This window comes from Sceloporus occidentalis, unplaced genomic scaffold (assembly GCF_023333645.1).
Source record: "Sceloporus occidentalis isolate IW3139 unplaced genomic scaffold, rSceOcc1.0.p SCAF_71, whole genome shotgun sequence".
Lineage (NCBI taxonomy): Eukaryota > Metazoa > Chordata > Lepidosauria > Squamata > Phrynosomatidae > Sceloporus > Sceloporus occidentalis.
This window is the reverse complement of record NW_028317051.1, coordinates 953,291-969,877: the sequence shown is the minus strand read 5'-3', so window position 1 is coordinate 969,877 and position 16,587 is coordinate 953,291. Positions and strand designations below refer to the sequence as shown.

The following is a 16,587-nucleotide window of genomic DNA, read 5'->3' as shown; positions in this document are numbered from 1 at the left end:
TGATATCACTATACCTTAACGCAATGTGGTATTGTGTTCCTGTCACATTCTGCCACAAAAGCCGGGGTCAAAATGAAGAATGTGGTGGCCTTTTCAAAGCATGTTTTGTTGAATATCAACAATCAATGTTAAATTATCAGTCAAGAGGTTTTTTTTTATAGAGTGGATAGGCTGCATAGTTTTATCTGCTGTGAAATTCTATGCCTATGGAGACCTCTCATTTCAATTCATTTAAAGGTTACAAAGCCTATAAAGACATGATACAGAGCTCACACAGTTTGTTAAGAATCTGGAGCATGACAGTGGCACGCATGACAAAAATACTGTGTTCTGAAAAGTGGATGATTTCCATTTAAACAGACACCACTGTTATAAATGAAAGCCTGGAATGATAGCTTGCTCAGTATGAATTTTTACAGATTGTGCTTAACGGGGCCTTAAATTGCATCCGTTTACTGCATAAGAGACATTTTCAGAATGAATTGAATCCAATAAAAATTTTATGGGGGAAAAAAAGTGTAGCTGCCTGGAGTGTGTGCATGCAAACATTGGGTGGGAGAAAATTAATGAGTAGGAACACCATTCATATGTCATCATTTTAATATGCCCCAGTGATAAACAGGAATATTTCCGTAATGTCATTTTATAGGATACAGAGAATATGCAATCTAGAAAGCCAAAAGGTTTCATTTTAATATTTCAGCGGCATCATGTTTGAAATATACTTTCACCAAGTAAATTGGGGTCAGGAATATGATGTGATTGCAACATGCAGAAAATGGGCTGTGTGGAAGAAGAAATAAATTAGTATTAGTGTATGCCCTACTAGCACTGACACTTTAGAAGTATGGATGTATATCATATATATGGTTAAATACTTGTTATTGTATGTCTGACTGAGATATAGACCATTGGCTCCTACTGAACTACAATTCTCATGATCCTCTGCAAGCAATGTGGAGGATCAAAAAAGATGTGGTTAAATAATAGCTTGGGGCCATATATTGCAAGGACACATTAACATCTACCTTTGGGATGCAGGTTTCCTTATAAAAGATTATTTATCTGTATGAGTACCTTACCAGATGTATACTGTGTGAACTTTTCTAATTAATCCTTTAAGCTTTATTCTCATTCTTCTTACTTTTACCCTTTGTTGCAGTGGCCCTGGCATCCAGTGAGCAGAATCCTCTCATTATTATAGTGGTTGTATCTGTGGCTGGATTTATCGTGCTGTTGTCCATGGTGATTGGGCTTATGATATGGAGGAGGTAAGAGCCATTGGGGGTGTTACAATAAAAAAAGGAAAATTAGAGGTTAATCTGAGATATTATGTATAAATTAGGATGTCAAAACACACACACACAAAACATAGAGTGAATTTCCAAAGAACTGCTGGAAATCCACCAATCGAAATGCACAGTGAACATATATAATATTTGGGAATTATCAAATGACACTAGGGACTGGATTCAATGCTACAGATAAATCTATCAAAAATAGTTGAATAGCGATTCTCACATACACTGCAATAAAGAAATTAGATTTAAAAAAATATTATTTCACTTGCATTCTGTAATGAATTGCTATTCAATAATGTCTGATTATTGGGGTTCAGTACAGGCTTAATGCCTACCCACACACTAGACACACAACATATGTATTTACACACAGTAACATACTAACATACTTACATAAGGTAATATACTTCCACACACTAACATACTAACACAAAAATGCACTATAATATACTTACATACACATACAGTAACATACACTATACGGGCAAAAGTATTGAGACAGCCATGCTAGAGTAGAAAAGGGCCTTCTCCAAATTGTTGGAAACATAGCATTGTTCTAAATGTCTTGGTATGCTGAAGGGTAATTAAAATTACCTACAAGAAGTCCGTAATTAATCAATGTAAAATAATGCATTGTCAAACAAAGTCAATTTAATCATAAAAAAATAGGTGCTGCTCAGAAAACCCTGTTTAAAAATATCGCTGGTGATTTTAATACTATACTAACTGAAAGGTTACCAACACAATCTAGTGATTTTCAATGGAAAATAGAAAGTTGTGATTTCTACACTAGTGATGATGATTATATGGTAGTAACCTGTTAGAACACCACTATCATTTAGATCTCCCAGTGAGCTTGTAATAAGAGAGGGTCACTACCAGGGTTACCCTAAAAGCCGATAAACCTTACTTTCAAGTATAGTTACAGTGGGGCAAAAAAGTATTTAGCCAGCCACCAATTGTGGCAGCCACCAATTGTGCAAGTTCTCCCACTTAAATTCATTAGAAATCCTACGATGTGATTTCCTGTATTCTTTCCCCCCATTCTGTCTCTCATAGTTGAAGTGTACCTATGGTGAAAATTACAGGCCTCTCTCATCTTTTTAAGTGGGAGAACTTGCACAGTTGCTGGCTGACTAAATACTTTTTTGCCCCACTGTACAACTGCCCAGTGCCATTAATAACGTTATCAGCCTAGTTAATATAATACATCAATAAGATTGGTTAAACTGAAATAAGTAATTTAATTAAATTAACGTTATGCAGCCACAACATCAACTCACAGGCACAGATGAACTCCGTTGGACATGACCACAGATATTGCTACAAGGTTTTGAAGGTACCATCTAAGGCGTCTGAGACACCAAGCGCGCGGTCACGAGACATTATGTGACGGCATTGCAGACAGAGGCGGATCCAAAGCCTGACCTGGGGAAGGGCACTCACACTAAAAGACACACCTACATTACCACACACCCAGACACCCACACTAAATCCCACACCCATATCCAATTACTAACACAGACACCCACACTAACATACCCACACACTCAAACACTTGCAATAACATACCCAGATAAACATACACATACTCTAACATACACAAACACACACAATAACATACCTAGACACACATTAACATATAACCACACATACACTAAGTGCGCAATCACAGCAAGTAGCTGCAAGGGCCAATAAGGTTTTATCTTGCATAAAAAGAGGTATTGATTCACGGGAGGAGGATATTATCTTCCCTTTTTACAGGACAATGGTAAGACCTCACCTTGAATATGCGGTACAATTCTGGGCACCGGTCCTTAAAAAGGACATTATGGAATTAGAAAAAGTGCAAAGGAGGGCTACAAAATTAATAAGGGGATTGGGAGATACTAGTTATGAAGAGAGACTAAAAAAGTTAAATTATATACACTGGAAAAACAGCGTCTTAGAGGGGATATGATATAATTATATAAATATATGCAGGTCCAATATAAAGAGCTCTTCAGTGACCTGTTCATTACCACCTAGGGAGGTGGTGTTATCAAATACACTAGATGCCTTCAAAAGTGGTCTGGATAAAAGGCATGACATTCAAGGTTATTAATATAATTCATATATTAGAGCTTCTTGATCCAAGAGACACACACTATCATACCCAGACATACATTCAAACAGATTAATGCCTCTCACTTACCCTGCTTCAGCCTATTCTTCAATGCAGTAGTGCTACAATTGTGTGGTCACTCAACATTATGTGATCTGGTCAATCCCAAATGTTCCTGGATTCAACTCCTAACTCATTCTACCACTATACACTGACACGCCTATACACACTCACTCTAACAGCATACACTGCACATCGCACTGTACGCTAACACACACTCACTCCAGCACCATACACTAAACCCAGCACAGTTTAACACTGACACTCCCTAAAAAGACACACCTGAAAACTGTACACTGACACACACAGTTTAACATTGTACACTGGTACCCCCTACGCACTCATTCTAACACCCCACATGCTCTAGTATTGTACGCTAACACACATACACTCATTGTAGCACAGTGCATTGACACTCCCCTTACACTATATACTGACACATACAGTCTAACACTGGACACTGACGCATACTGTACACTGCTTCATTTGTACACTGCCACCCCAACCCACATTTATTGTGACCCTGTATACTGACACACATTTTAACCCTGTACACTGACACCCACAGTCACACATATTCATTTTAACCAAGGATAGGCACTGAGATGATTCATGGTGGAAAATTTTACAGTTGCTGGACTAAACAAAAGGGCAATATGATTTTTTTTTTATATTTAAAACAATACTAGATAGTGCCCCTGGGTTAAACTTGTGTTACAGCGACTGATTATATTCCTTTTAGGTCCAAAATGGATAGTCACAATACAGACATATACACATACACTGTCCTTACAAACACCTGCATATACACACATTTTTACACTTGCTATAAACACACATATACACTGCCCTTATACACACATATACATTACCCTTAAAAAATGCTTGTCTACACACACATATACACTGCCCATATACACACATTAACATTGCCCTTACAAGCGTATGCTCATAAACACACATATACACTGTCCTTACACACAGTTGGCAAGTATGACACACATACAAGTACGATAACACACTTCACACACATATACTGACATACACACATACAGTAACATACTTATTTACACTTACACAGGCTAACAACCTTTGCTGGCTCAGGAGGCATATGCTGGTTCCAGCACTTCTGCTCCCTCAAGGTCCTCACACGTTGTCTATATCTGAGCACTGGAAAATGATGTCATATCCCAGTGCTTAAACTCAGCGTGTTGGCCCTGTGGACGTGCTTATGCTTTATTGCTAAAGAGTATATGAGAAGTAAATTTGCGTTTTGCATTACTTGGGTTACTTTTGTGCCCCTGTTGCTGTATTTTGCAAAAAAATAGGTTTACAGTAATGTACAAAACTGAAGGTCACATTGGAAATTATAGTAACTAGAATACTTAATAAATCTATATAAACCACTAGTTGGTAGAGATAATTATAGGATTAAATATTTCCTTTCTTTAAAATATCTCTAGTATAGGGTTATCAGGTTAAAAGTGATGCTTTTTCTCCTCCAATTGCATGTCGTTTTTTTCTGATTTCTTTTTTCAGTTTCTAGATTTTGAAACAACTATGGAAATGTGATAGAAAAATAACTTAAAACAGCCAGACATCATATTTCTGATCAATGATGTAATTTGAAGTGTAATCCATATGTCATAGATGTCATTTGTGATCACAGCAATACAAAGCACATAGGGATCAAAGTACTTAACCTGTAATTGGTTTAAACAAGCAATGAATCAATGCATACCCAGTAAATAGATACTAGAAATCCAATAGAGACACCAATCTCAGGTATAAATATTGTGAATTCACTAATACTTTTAAGGACCTTAAAAATGCTGGAAACATAAATATCAGTAGTAGGTAGAAATCTAATTTAGCATTTATCTAGCTTTTTCACGTTGAGAAAAGCAAACCGCAGACTGTTAGAGCGGAGCAGGGCAACCAATGATGTTGCAATACACTACTACCAATGGGGTTTTCAAGGCAGGATTGGGCTCCACAGCAACCAATAAAGAACCATAACTAGATTTTACGGCTCCATGTGTACAAGAATGTTCCAAGGTATAATCGCTCGGAATTATGGTAACTATAGACAAAAAAGAAGCACTGAATTAATAACAGACATGTTTTGGCACACTGTGAGTACCATTAGATTTGCTCATGCTGACAAATAAAGGTCATGGTGTCTGGATTTATACTTAAAAGTAATTCTGAGAAATAACCCAAGATGCATTTCCCTGAAATCATTTAAACGTGTTGTGGAATAAATCACAAATACACAATCTATTTTTAAAAAAAACAGTTATATGATACATATAGATACATTATGCTTTAAGAAAAAAATCTATGTCTGAGGGTTTCTACTGCAGCCCTCCTACTGCACTGGTTTCAGATCAGCTACCAGAACACCAGTGTTTCATAAGCGCTGGTGAACTGGGTCAGTGAACCCAAAATGATGGCTAAATGGAAATACTGTCAGATAATAAACTTCCATGTCATATCACAAATTGTTGACTAATTTGTATCTTGCCTGTGATGTACTTTAAAGGGATCGAAAACTTTAATTTGAAGTTCTATTGTAGGGATGTCAGGGACATTAGACTGTCCCTTTAATTAGCCTCTTGTTTACTATATTCGGGTTATTATTTGTTTCTTATTTTTGCAGGCAATGTGGCTACAGTAAGGCAAGTCAAGATGGAGATGAAGAACTGTATTTCCATTGTGAGTAAATTCATGTCTTCTTTTAAAATTATTTTTTTATTATTATTTGAAACATAAAATTTCACAGTAGCTCATCTAGCCTGCCCCACCTTTCCTAGTGTAAAGACTGAGACTTTAATCACTACTTTTATACCTATCCTATGCATGTTTCAATTCCCTCCCTAAATATACACACACATATATACCGTACTATATGACCAAAAGTATGTAGACACCCCTCCTAATTATTGAGTTTCAGCCAAACCCTTTGCTAACAGGTGTATAAAATGAAGCACATGGGCAGCTATCTCTATAGATACACATTGGCAATAGAATGGGATGTACTAAAGAGCTCAGTAACTTTTAATGTGGCACGATCATATGATGTTGGCACAAGTCAGTTTGTGAATTTTCTACCCTGCTAAATCAGCCCCTGACCACTGTAAGTGCTATTTTTATGTAGTGGAAGCACCTAGGAATAACAAAAGCAGTGGAGTACGTGAACTCACAGAGAAGGGCTCTTGAGTGCTGACCCGAGTAGCACGTGAAAATTGCCTGTCCTCTGCAGCATCACTCGCTGCAGAGTACCAAACTGGCTCTGGAAGCAACATCAGCACAAACCCTGTTCCTCAGGAGTTTCATTAATTGGGTTTCCATGGCTGGGCAGCTGCACACAAGCCAAAGATCACTATGTACAATGGTAAGCATCAGCTGGAGTGAGATAACGCAAGCTGACTGGAGCAGTGGAAATGTGTTTTCTGGAGTGAATCTGGAAGTCTGTTAAACAAATCTGGGTTTGGAGGATGCAAGGAGAATGCTACCTACCAGAATAGCAGAAAACTGGAGAAGGAATAACAGTCTGGTGCTGTTTTTCAGGGCTTGGGCTATGGCCCTTAGTAACAGTGAAGGATATATAGTATATATATAGTCTTGAATATTAAAAAAAAATGCCTTTTTACCTTATAATTTTGCTGTACTGGAGATGTTTTTCCATTTACTTAGCATACAAATATCATTAAAACTACATTGATCTTGGGCTGAGATCAGTTACTATAAGACTGTTTCACATTGGCTGCAGCAGCAGCAGACTGTGGATTCATTTGCGTGTGTGCCAATATCTTTCCAGACATAGCACACAAGCTGTTTCTACTGCCGCATGCAATGCGCGCAGCATCAGATATGTGCCAAAGGAGCCAACTTATAAAATACCATGTCTGTTCTGCATGACTAGAACTGCTTAAGGAATATAGAGATCCGGTGGTGACTTCTACTGTAGCACCGTGAATCTGTCTAAAACATAGAAAAACTACAAACAAAAACAGAATTTCAGGGAATGTGTTTTTGACCATGCTGTTTAATGTACATTTTATTTTAAAGCAGGGTAGAAACAGCACTTAGAGTATTACAGGTCCAAAAACCCATCTTCTCATGCCTGAAACTGGCATGGATTTTAGCAATAGTTTAAAGCCAGAACATTCAAGTATAAGCTTCACCGACAGCTATCTGGACATCATCCCTTGTCTATGAAGTAACCTCAGTCAGTCAGCATGCCTAGAAAAGCATGAGTTTCTTAGCATTCGTCAGGGTGAACAGATACTGTCAGAATTTCTCTCCGCTCTACACGAGGCTTTGTCTTTGTTGGGCATTCTCGGTTATCAAGACACAATGATTTCACAGACAGGACTTGTCAGGGATGGTCCAGATGTGAGAAGGGATAACTTGATTTGATTTCTGGCATATGTCATGTCAGTTTGCTATCCTCTGCTCCCTGAAGCATTTCACCAGCAAGTAGTCCTTGAGTGGTTCATGATAGAAACCAGTCTGCCATTCATAGCAATGCCTATGTTTCTAAATCCCCATGACTGTGAAAATGTACAGAAGTTAACTGTGGTACTGAACTATATTAAAGTATACAGGATTTGGTGTTATTATGGTGCCAGTATACTGATTTTAATTAGGCAAGGCGACAAGTTCTCATGACATTACCTATTTTACATGCACAGTAATTACTTTTTTACGTGCCCCTTTGTAGGCACAATGGTCCAAAACTGTATTACATAGCTCTATTGTGACTCGCAATGTCTCTAAGCTGGAGTAAACCATTAAGACTAAATCGTTAGACTATCAGATGCCCCCATGTCCTTTGTCACTCTGTTAGCACAGAGGGGTCTGTGCAACAGAAACTTCTACCTCTGTGGGACTCATGTCTGTGGTGGGTGTGACGGATCGTCCTGTGCCCCAGACTGGACACATCCGCCTGTCAGCTCCTTCCCTCTCCCAGTAAGCGGACACGCTGTGGCTGTCCGAAGAAAGCAGTCACAGACCAGCACTTCCCTCAATCATGAGACAGGACTTCATGCTTTGAGGTTAAAAACAGAACTCTCTTTATTACAAACACACAGAATTTATATACAATCTCCATTCACTGTGCACCGAACCCAATCCTATCAGCCACATCCCATCACAAATCCCATCAGCCACATCCCCTCACAAATCCCATCAGTATACAGGGGATGTATCAAGTGAGGGGATTAAGGGATACAATGGGTTCCCCTACCTGTGTTATCCCCCCTGTAGTGCGGGTGCCGTCTGGGCAGACAGGGCTGTGCTGGCTGATTAAGAGCCCCAGCCAGATTATAGGATCGTCTCTTTGAAGGCTGGAGCTGCAGCCACATTCAAACAGGGTACACATAAATATAATAATAACAGTGAAGATCAGACAGGGTTCTTCACAGTGGGTCTATAATAGGTAGAGAAAAATAGGGCTTGAAGGACAACCAGCAATATTATACTGTTATTGAATCTGAATAGTTTTGGGGACTTTACCTGTTTTCTAAATCTCAATTGGAATGACCTATAGCCTGATGGATGCAGATTAATTGGTTGAATAGAATTAAAACCGTTTGACCTCAAATTAATTGTTAGACACGTAGAGATTATGTGTAGATAGCAGTTCTGCCCCAACATGGTACATAATACAAATGAGAGGAACACTCTGCTATTTAGATTTCCTACTTATACCACTTTGAGCCTGAATTCCTTGCCTTATGTAAACACCTTAAACAGTAAAACATAGTAGTGCACTTTCTTTTCAGTGATAACATTTTCTTAAAGTATCAATTAACACTAGTCTTTGAAAGATGAATAGTTGATAAATTAAATTTGTGAATTCATGCTCCAGTGCTAGTGGCAAGAACTCTAAATTACCTCTGATAAATGGGTCTCCTTTGATACCATTCACTCAGTAAGTGTATAAATTAAGAGCAGGGAAGACCCTTCCCTGGGATCAATGGAGTGTGACTTTGCTGTCACACGTGGAGAAAGCAGAATATTTACATTCTTAAAATGTAGGTGGCTTAACACCTTTTTAATTCAGCGTAATGTGACTTTAAGTATCAACTTGATGTTAAGAATTGATGGCTGGTAGGAGGTTAACTGAGTACTGCAAATCTGACAGGGAGTGAATAATAATTACTACTTTTAATCTTTGCAACCACTGCAAGGCTAGGGGTATGTATTCCTTTCCCTCTCTGGTAAGTAGCAGGTTAATCCTTACGAAAAAATTACTGCAGTTTTTCTGAAGTAATACTGCAGTTTTTTGGACATGAAAAAACTGCAATACTGCACTTTTACTGCAGTTTTACTGCATTTGTACTTCATTGTACTGCAGTTTTACTGCAGTTATTTTTGTACGGAAGTACAAATGCAATAAAGCTGCAGTACATTGAAGCACAACTGTAGGTTTGCAATATAAAAAAAAAAGTGCAGTAAATGTGCAGTACAACTGCAGTACAGTGAAGTACAAATGCAGTAAAAGTGCAGTAAATGTGCAGTAATACTGTAGTAAAAGTGCAGTATTGCAGTTTTTTCATGTCCAAAAAACTGCAGTATTACTTCATTAAAAACTGCAGTAATTTTTCGTAAGGGAATTCACATGCCTCACTTAAATAAAGTATGGTTAGATGAATACAAGTTTTGGGAGGATATATATATATATATATATATATATATATATATATATGTATAAAAAAACATATTTAAATCTAGTTTAAGGGTTGAACACATTGTATCCTTCCTCTTATAGATCCAATAGCTTGATGGCCATACCTGGGAACTTTTTGCTTTAATTCCAGGGTGAAGGGGCAAACTACCAGGGTCACACACAAACTTTTGGCCCTTCAGCAATTATACATGAAGGACTCTTGTTTGGATTTCCTGCCTTTAAGCAAGCTCTCTTTTCCACTTTTTTTCTCTATTTTCTGTCTATTGCGATCTTTTTCCTTCTGTTATATTATTTCCTCCTCTCTACTTCTTTTCTTTTTTTACCTTTTCTTTCACTTTCTGGCATATTTTCTTCGCTTTTTCCTCTTCTTTGCCTTTTTCCTGCCTTTTAAATTCCCATCCACTTTATAACTTTTATTCTGCTCCCCCAAAAGATACATATACAAACACATGCACAAACACACACCTATACATAGACACATATATAAATACATATACGTACACACTCATGCACACAGTACTTACCACTTACCACACATTAACCACATCCCTGCTGAAATGATATCACTTCTAACAGCACGCAGTGCCAGTAAGGGAGGGTTATTGCTACACATTTCAAGACCCAATCAGATTGCTGCTTCATGGGCATACCTGGAAACGTCTGGGCTCCGGCTACCCGGAGCCTTCCCTTGCAGGGCACGGCCAGGACTGCCCACTGGCAATCTCCGGGTCAGACCCTCAGTTAAGTGCATCGTTACATAGTCAATGTTTCCATCCAGGGCAAGTATTAGAGTGATTTGGTTAATACGTTTGAGTTACTACACAACACAATGGACCATATGTTTCAGGAGTCTCAGGATTAGCTCTAGAAGGCTCCTAAGTATGTTGATGATACTACATAGGATCATGCAATTCAACACAAACATTGGTTAATTAAGTACCATCAATATGTTTCAGGATCTGTGTATGATATTGCAAAGCAAATGGAACCATTAATGGAAACATTAGTGGATTTGAGTGCCTGTTCACTAACTAGCAAAATATCTACCAAGCTAGGCCCCTACTTTTGTAAGTTTTATCTGACAGGACATGACAGCTTCAACTTGGGAAATTCTAAGATATTGTGCTTAATGGGACCCAGATTTGAAAATAAGCTTGATGGGAAAACTGGCACCAAATTGAATTGAATCCAAAATCATTACCCCTCTGAGTTTAGCTGTATGACGTTGAGCATTTTAATGCACCAGGTGCTCTTCAAGACTACAAATGTGGCTCTTGTTGCAAAACTATCAATATTGGTTGCTATTATTTTGATAGCTGAAGATAGCTGCTTTTAACATGGTTCAGTAAATCCAATTTGCCAAAATCAAATTATTTTGCTTATGCTATTGTTTTCTCATTGAATTGTGGTTGCATTCTTAATAATAACCACTATTATAAAATGGCTATTTTTTATATATATATATATATATATATATATATATATATATATATATTTATATATATATATATACACACTAAACAGGTTAAATGATCACATATTTTGTAAAATGTTTGTAGGTTATTACAGTGCATGGCAAGGGTTAGGGATAAAGAATAAGAAGAGCGCTGATGGTGAAAACAGCTGAGACCTTAATGTGAAATGTGGCTCTTACATGCTGGAGCATAGGTGTATCTTTTAATGCTGCTTCCTTGTAAGTGGTAATTTTTCTTTCTGAGCAGCTGAAGATGGCTTTACGGCATGTTCACAAAGTAGAAAAAAAAATAAACAATTGTAGAAATGAGAAAATCTTTAACTGCAGTCTTCTCCATGCTATCAGATATAAAATATTACAGTACACAAAATTAACATTCACTACCTTACACAGCTCTGTTAATCACTAGCTGTTAGTGTATGTCTATAGCTTGGTGACAGACAATGGACTTGCATTTGTTTCACTTAATTGTGGGTTTCGGATGAATGAACTGCTCGAAAATGAGTTTCACCTGAATGTGTGGAGTTGGCCATGCACAGCAAACTATAATCAGGGTGATATTTCTGCTATCACACAGGATAGATTATGTACAGGAACTAGACACCTCTCACAGCAGAGAAAATAATGCTTCGCCTCCTCTCTATCACAAGACATTTTTGTTAGCAATGAGCAGTTTTCGATAGGTAAGCACACATCCATTGTGTTAGCAGGAGTGTGTTGCAAAGTCTTTACCAAGGGTAATTTGATCTTTGTGACTCAGACATCACTGGGATCTGTTCACTAAAAGGAGTTGCCAGGAAAGTTTGCAGGAGAGTTGTAGTTTTCACTTGCTCACTCGCAGCTGGATTTGCTGAGCTAGCCATGTATAATGTTTAATTTAACGTGTGAGAAAACTTTGAAGAAGTCATCTATACATTATTATTGGGGTGGCCCTGCATGATATATAGGAACTAAAACACAACTCTCTTGCAGACTGTCCTGACCTTTAGTGTTATAGACCCCTCACATATAGCCTTGGTGGAAAGCTCACCAATTCAGGTGGTGCAGCTGTTGCAGGAATTCCAGAAATAAATAAATTAAAATTGCCTCCCATGTCCCTTTTTTTTTACAGGCCAGTCTCGATTTTTAGGCATAGTGCAGCTGTCCAGCATAACTGGACGACCCAAGGAGCTTTCAGACGAATTGAGGTCCGTGCTGTTGCAGCACACACTATTATTGCATTTTCCATGTGGCCATCTTACAGAGCTCTGAAGCTGAGCACTGCAAGCTTGCTGCACTGCAAGAGTCCCACCCATGACCATGCCCCTTTGTGGGTTTGGCTTCTGACTTCAGTCCCACTGCATCCCCACCTGTTGCCACATGCGTCAACACATTGTGAAAGGTTGGGGGAATTAAATTGTTTTACCTTTAACATATACACCAATCAACCATAACATTAAGAACACCTGCCTAATATTGTCTAGGCCCCCCTTTTGTCACCAATACAGCCCTGACACATTGAGGCATGGACTCCACTAGACCTGTGAAGATGTGTTGTGGGATCTGGCACAAAGACCTCAGCAGCAGATCCTTTTAAGTCCTGTAAATTGTGAGGTGGGGCCGCTGTCTATCGGACATGTTTTTCCAGCACATCCCACAGATGCTCGATTGGATAGAGATCTGGGGAATTTGGAGGCCAAATCAACAACTTGAACTTGTTGTGTTCCTCAAACGATTCCTGAGCCATTTTTGCTTTGTGGCAGGGAGCATTATCCTGCTGAAAGAGGCCAATGCCATCAGGGAATACCGTAACCATGAAAGGTTTACAAGGTCTTCAACAATGCTTAGGTAGGTGATACCTGTTAAAGTAACATCCACATGGCAGGACCCAAGGTTTCCCAGAAGAAGGTTGCTCAAAGCATCACTCTGCCTCCACCGGCCTACTTTTTTCCCATAGGTCATCCTGGTGCTATGTGTTTTCCAAGTAAGCAATGCACATGCACCCAGCCATCCATGTGATGTAAAAGAAAACGTGATTCATCAGACCAGTCCACTTTCTTCCTTTGCTCGGTAGTCCAATTCTTATGCTCGTGGCCATTGTAGGCCCATTCTGCAGTGGACAAGGGTCAACATGGGCACCCTGACTGGTCTGCGGCTACGCAGCCCCATATGCAAGTAGCTGCAATGCACTGTGTGTTCTGACACCGTTCTATCAGAACAAGCATTAACATTTTCAGCAGTTTGAGCTACAGTAGCTCATCTGTTGGATTTGACCACACGGGCCAGCGTTCGCCCCCATGTGCATCAATGAGCCTTGGCCACCCATGAATCTGTCGCTGGTTCACAGCTTATACTTCCTTGGACCACTGCAGACTGGGAACACCCCACAAGAACTGGAGTTTTGGAGATGCTTTGACCCATTGGTCTAGCCATCACAGTTTTGCCCTTGTCAAAGACGCTCAGATATTTATGCTTGCCCATTTTTCCTGCTTCTAACACATCAACTTTGAGGTTGAAATGTTCACTTGCTGCTTAATATATCCCACCCACTAACAGGTGTCATGATAACAAGATTATCAGTGTTATTCACTTCACCCTCAGTGGTGATAATGGTATGGCTGATCTGTGTATATATTTCTGGTGCAAAGTCTTAAAAGTGGTGTTATCACCCGCTCCCGGTCTTTTGCGATTAAGGGGGGTACCCGCCAAGGCTGTCCCCTCTCGCCATTGTTATTTGCACTGGCCATTGAACCGTTAGCTCAGGCCATCCGTCTGCACCCGGATATTAAGGGTCTTACTGTGGGTGGTCGGGACTACAAACTTAGCTTGTTTGCAGACGATGTCCTGCTCTCTTTGACGTCCCCCCTCACGTCCCTGCCTAATTTGTATCAATTGCTTGGACAGTTCGGGAAGCTTTCAGGTTACAAAATCAATTCCGATAAATGCGACGCCCTAAATGTTAGTCTTTCCTCCCCTACGGTTAAGCTCCTCTCCCTTAATTTTGATTTTAAATGGCGGCCTTTCTCCCTGCGGTCTTTGGGCATTAATATCACCCCCTCTCATCACCAGATGTATGCGGCCAACTACCTGCCGCTAATTCAGACCCTAAAGCGCAATCTTGCCACTTGGTCCACCTATGCTTTATCGTTTATGGGGAGGATCTATGCGGTGAAAATGAATTTGTTGCCCAAGTTGTTGTATCTTTTTCGTTCCATCTCCTTGCCGATCCCTCGGAAAGCTATTGCGGGCCTTCAGGGGGCTATTGAGAGGTTTGTTTGGCAGGGCCGAAGGAGCAGGCTTGCTAGATCGACCCTATATCGGTCGAAGAAGGCTGGAGGGCTATCCACTCCCCTCCTTTATGAATACTATGTTGCGGCTCAGTTGGCCATGCTTTTGTCCCTCTCGGTGCGCCCCTCACCTGCGCGCTGGGTTCAGCTGGAGTCTGATCTCTCCTCTGGGGCGAATCTCCGATGGCTTATGTGGCTCCCTACCCTGGATAAAAGCAGGATATCTGACAGCCCTACCCTCCTACATTCCTTCTCTCTCTGGTACCGGGTTCGTCGCAAATATAAGCTCATGGACAATGGTTCTAGATTGCAACCGGTGTTCCAGAATCGGAATTTCCCGGCTGGTCTTCAGATTCGTCCGTTCCAGTGGTGGGTTGACAAGGGTCTGGTTACAGTGGGAGATCTGCTCCTCAACGGTCGGCCCTACTCCTTCCAGCAACTAGCCTCATTGCACGACATACCTATGTCTGAAACTTTTCGATACAGCCAGATTTCTCATTTTCTCCTTCAGTTCCTCAAGCGCTTTCCGGATTACGTTGCTACCTTTTATGAACATTTGTGCGTGCGTTCCCATAAAATCGCTGGGGCGATATCACTTCTGTACAACCATGCTTTGGGGGTGAAGTACTCGTCCTCGCCTTCTTTTGAAAGCCAATGGGAGACCGATTTGGATCAAGCCCTCGACTCCTCTGATTGGGGGGAGATTTATGAGAACATTTGGAAAGTCACCGCCTGCACTCTTGTGCAGGAGAACTGCTTTAAGGTGTTGTCTCGCTGGCATCTCACCCCTTCACGCCTGCACCGTATGTTCCCGACGCATTCCCCTCTCTGTTTTCGTGGCTGTGACGAGGTGGGGACCCCGCTGCATATTTGGTGGACCTGCCCCAAGCTTGTGCCGATATGGGCCCATTTCTTCAGTTTGCTGAGCGATGCTCTTGGGGAATCCCTCCGACCCGAGCCTTGGTCGGCTCTTCTCTGTAGATGCTATCCTTCGGATACTCTGTCTAAACCAGCGCATCGTCTTATATTTCGAGTCTGTACGGCGGTCCGTCTCGCTATTGCCCAAGTATGGAAATCTGGCACTCCTGAGCTGCACGTCGTTGAAGCTAAAATTTGGCATATGCTGAAGATGGAAAAGATCACGGCTTACCTGCATGACAAGTCCCACATTTTCTTTCTCACCTGGGGTCCGTGGATGGAGAAATTTGGGATGTCGCCAGCAACGGTTTCGTGGATCTGACCTGTGGCTGCTACCTGTTGTTCGGCTGGCTGAGGCTCTGAGGTTTCTGAGAGTTCTATCTCTTTTTTTTATTTCTTTATTTTTTTTTTTTAATTTTTAATTTTATTTTTTTATTTTTTATTTTTTCTCCCCCTCTCCTTTTTTCGGTGCTTCTCTTTGGTCTTCTGGCTTTATCTCTTTTCCTTTCTCTGCATTTCTCTCTGGAGATGATTTTCGATACTTACACCTACTCCAGACTCACCGGCGCTGATATTCAGTGCGCTCAATGTGTGCCTTTCTGGGCCTTCGTCTTTTGGGCGTTGTGCCAGGGGCCTATTATTAGGGTACATTCTGTTTACATTATCTCCTGTTCCGCGCTCATTGGCGTTGTCGTGATATGTACACTGTACCTATGATGTGGTGTGTTGTCTGTATTTAAGTTTATTTGGAAGTCATCTTTTCT

General features: G+C 40.3%; 1 protein-coding gene across 1 annotated transcript in view; it reads left to right on the top strand.

Moving 5' to 3' along the window:
- LOC149286253 (ephrin type-A receptor 7-like) overlaps positions 1 to 16,587 on the top strand; it is a 237,041-nt gene that overhangs the window by 189,205 nt on the left and 31,249 nt on the right. Inside the window, exons 8-9 of the mRNA XM_089494294.1 lie at positions 1,179 to 1,271; positions 6,128 to 6,183. Coding sequence (XP_089350420.1) covers positions 1,179 to 1,271; positions 6,128 to 6,183 — 149 coding nt within the window. The remainder of the gene's footprint in view (positions 1 to 1,178; positions 1,272 to 6,127; positions 6,184 to 16,587) is intronic.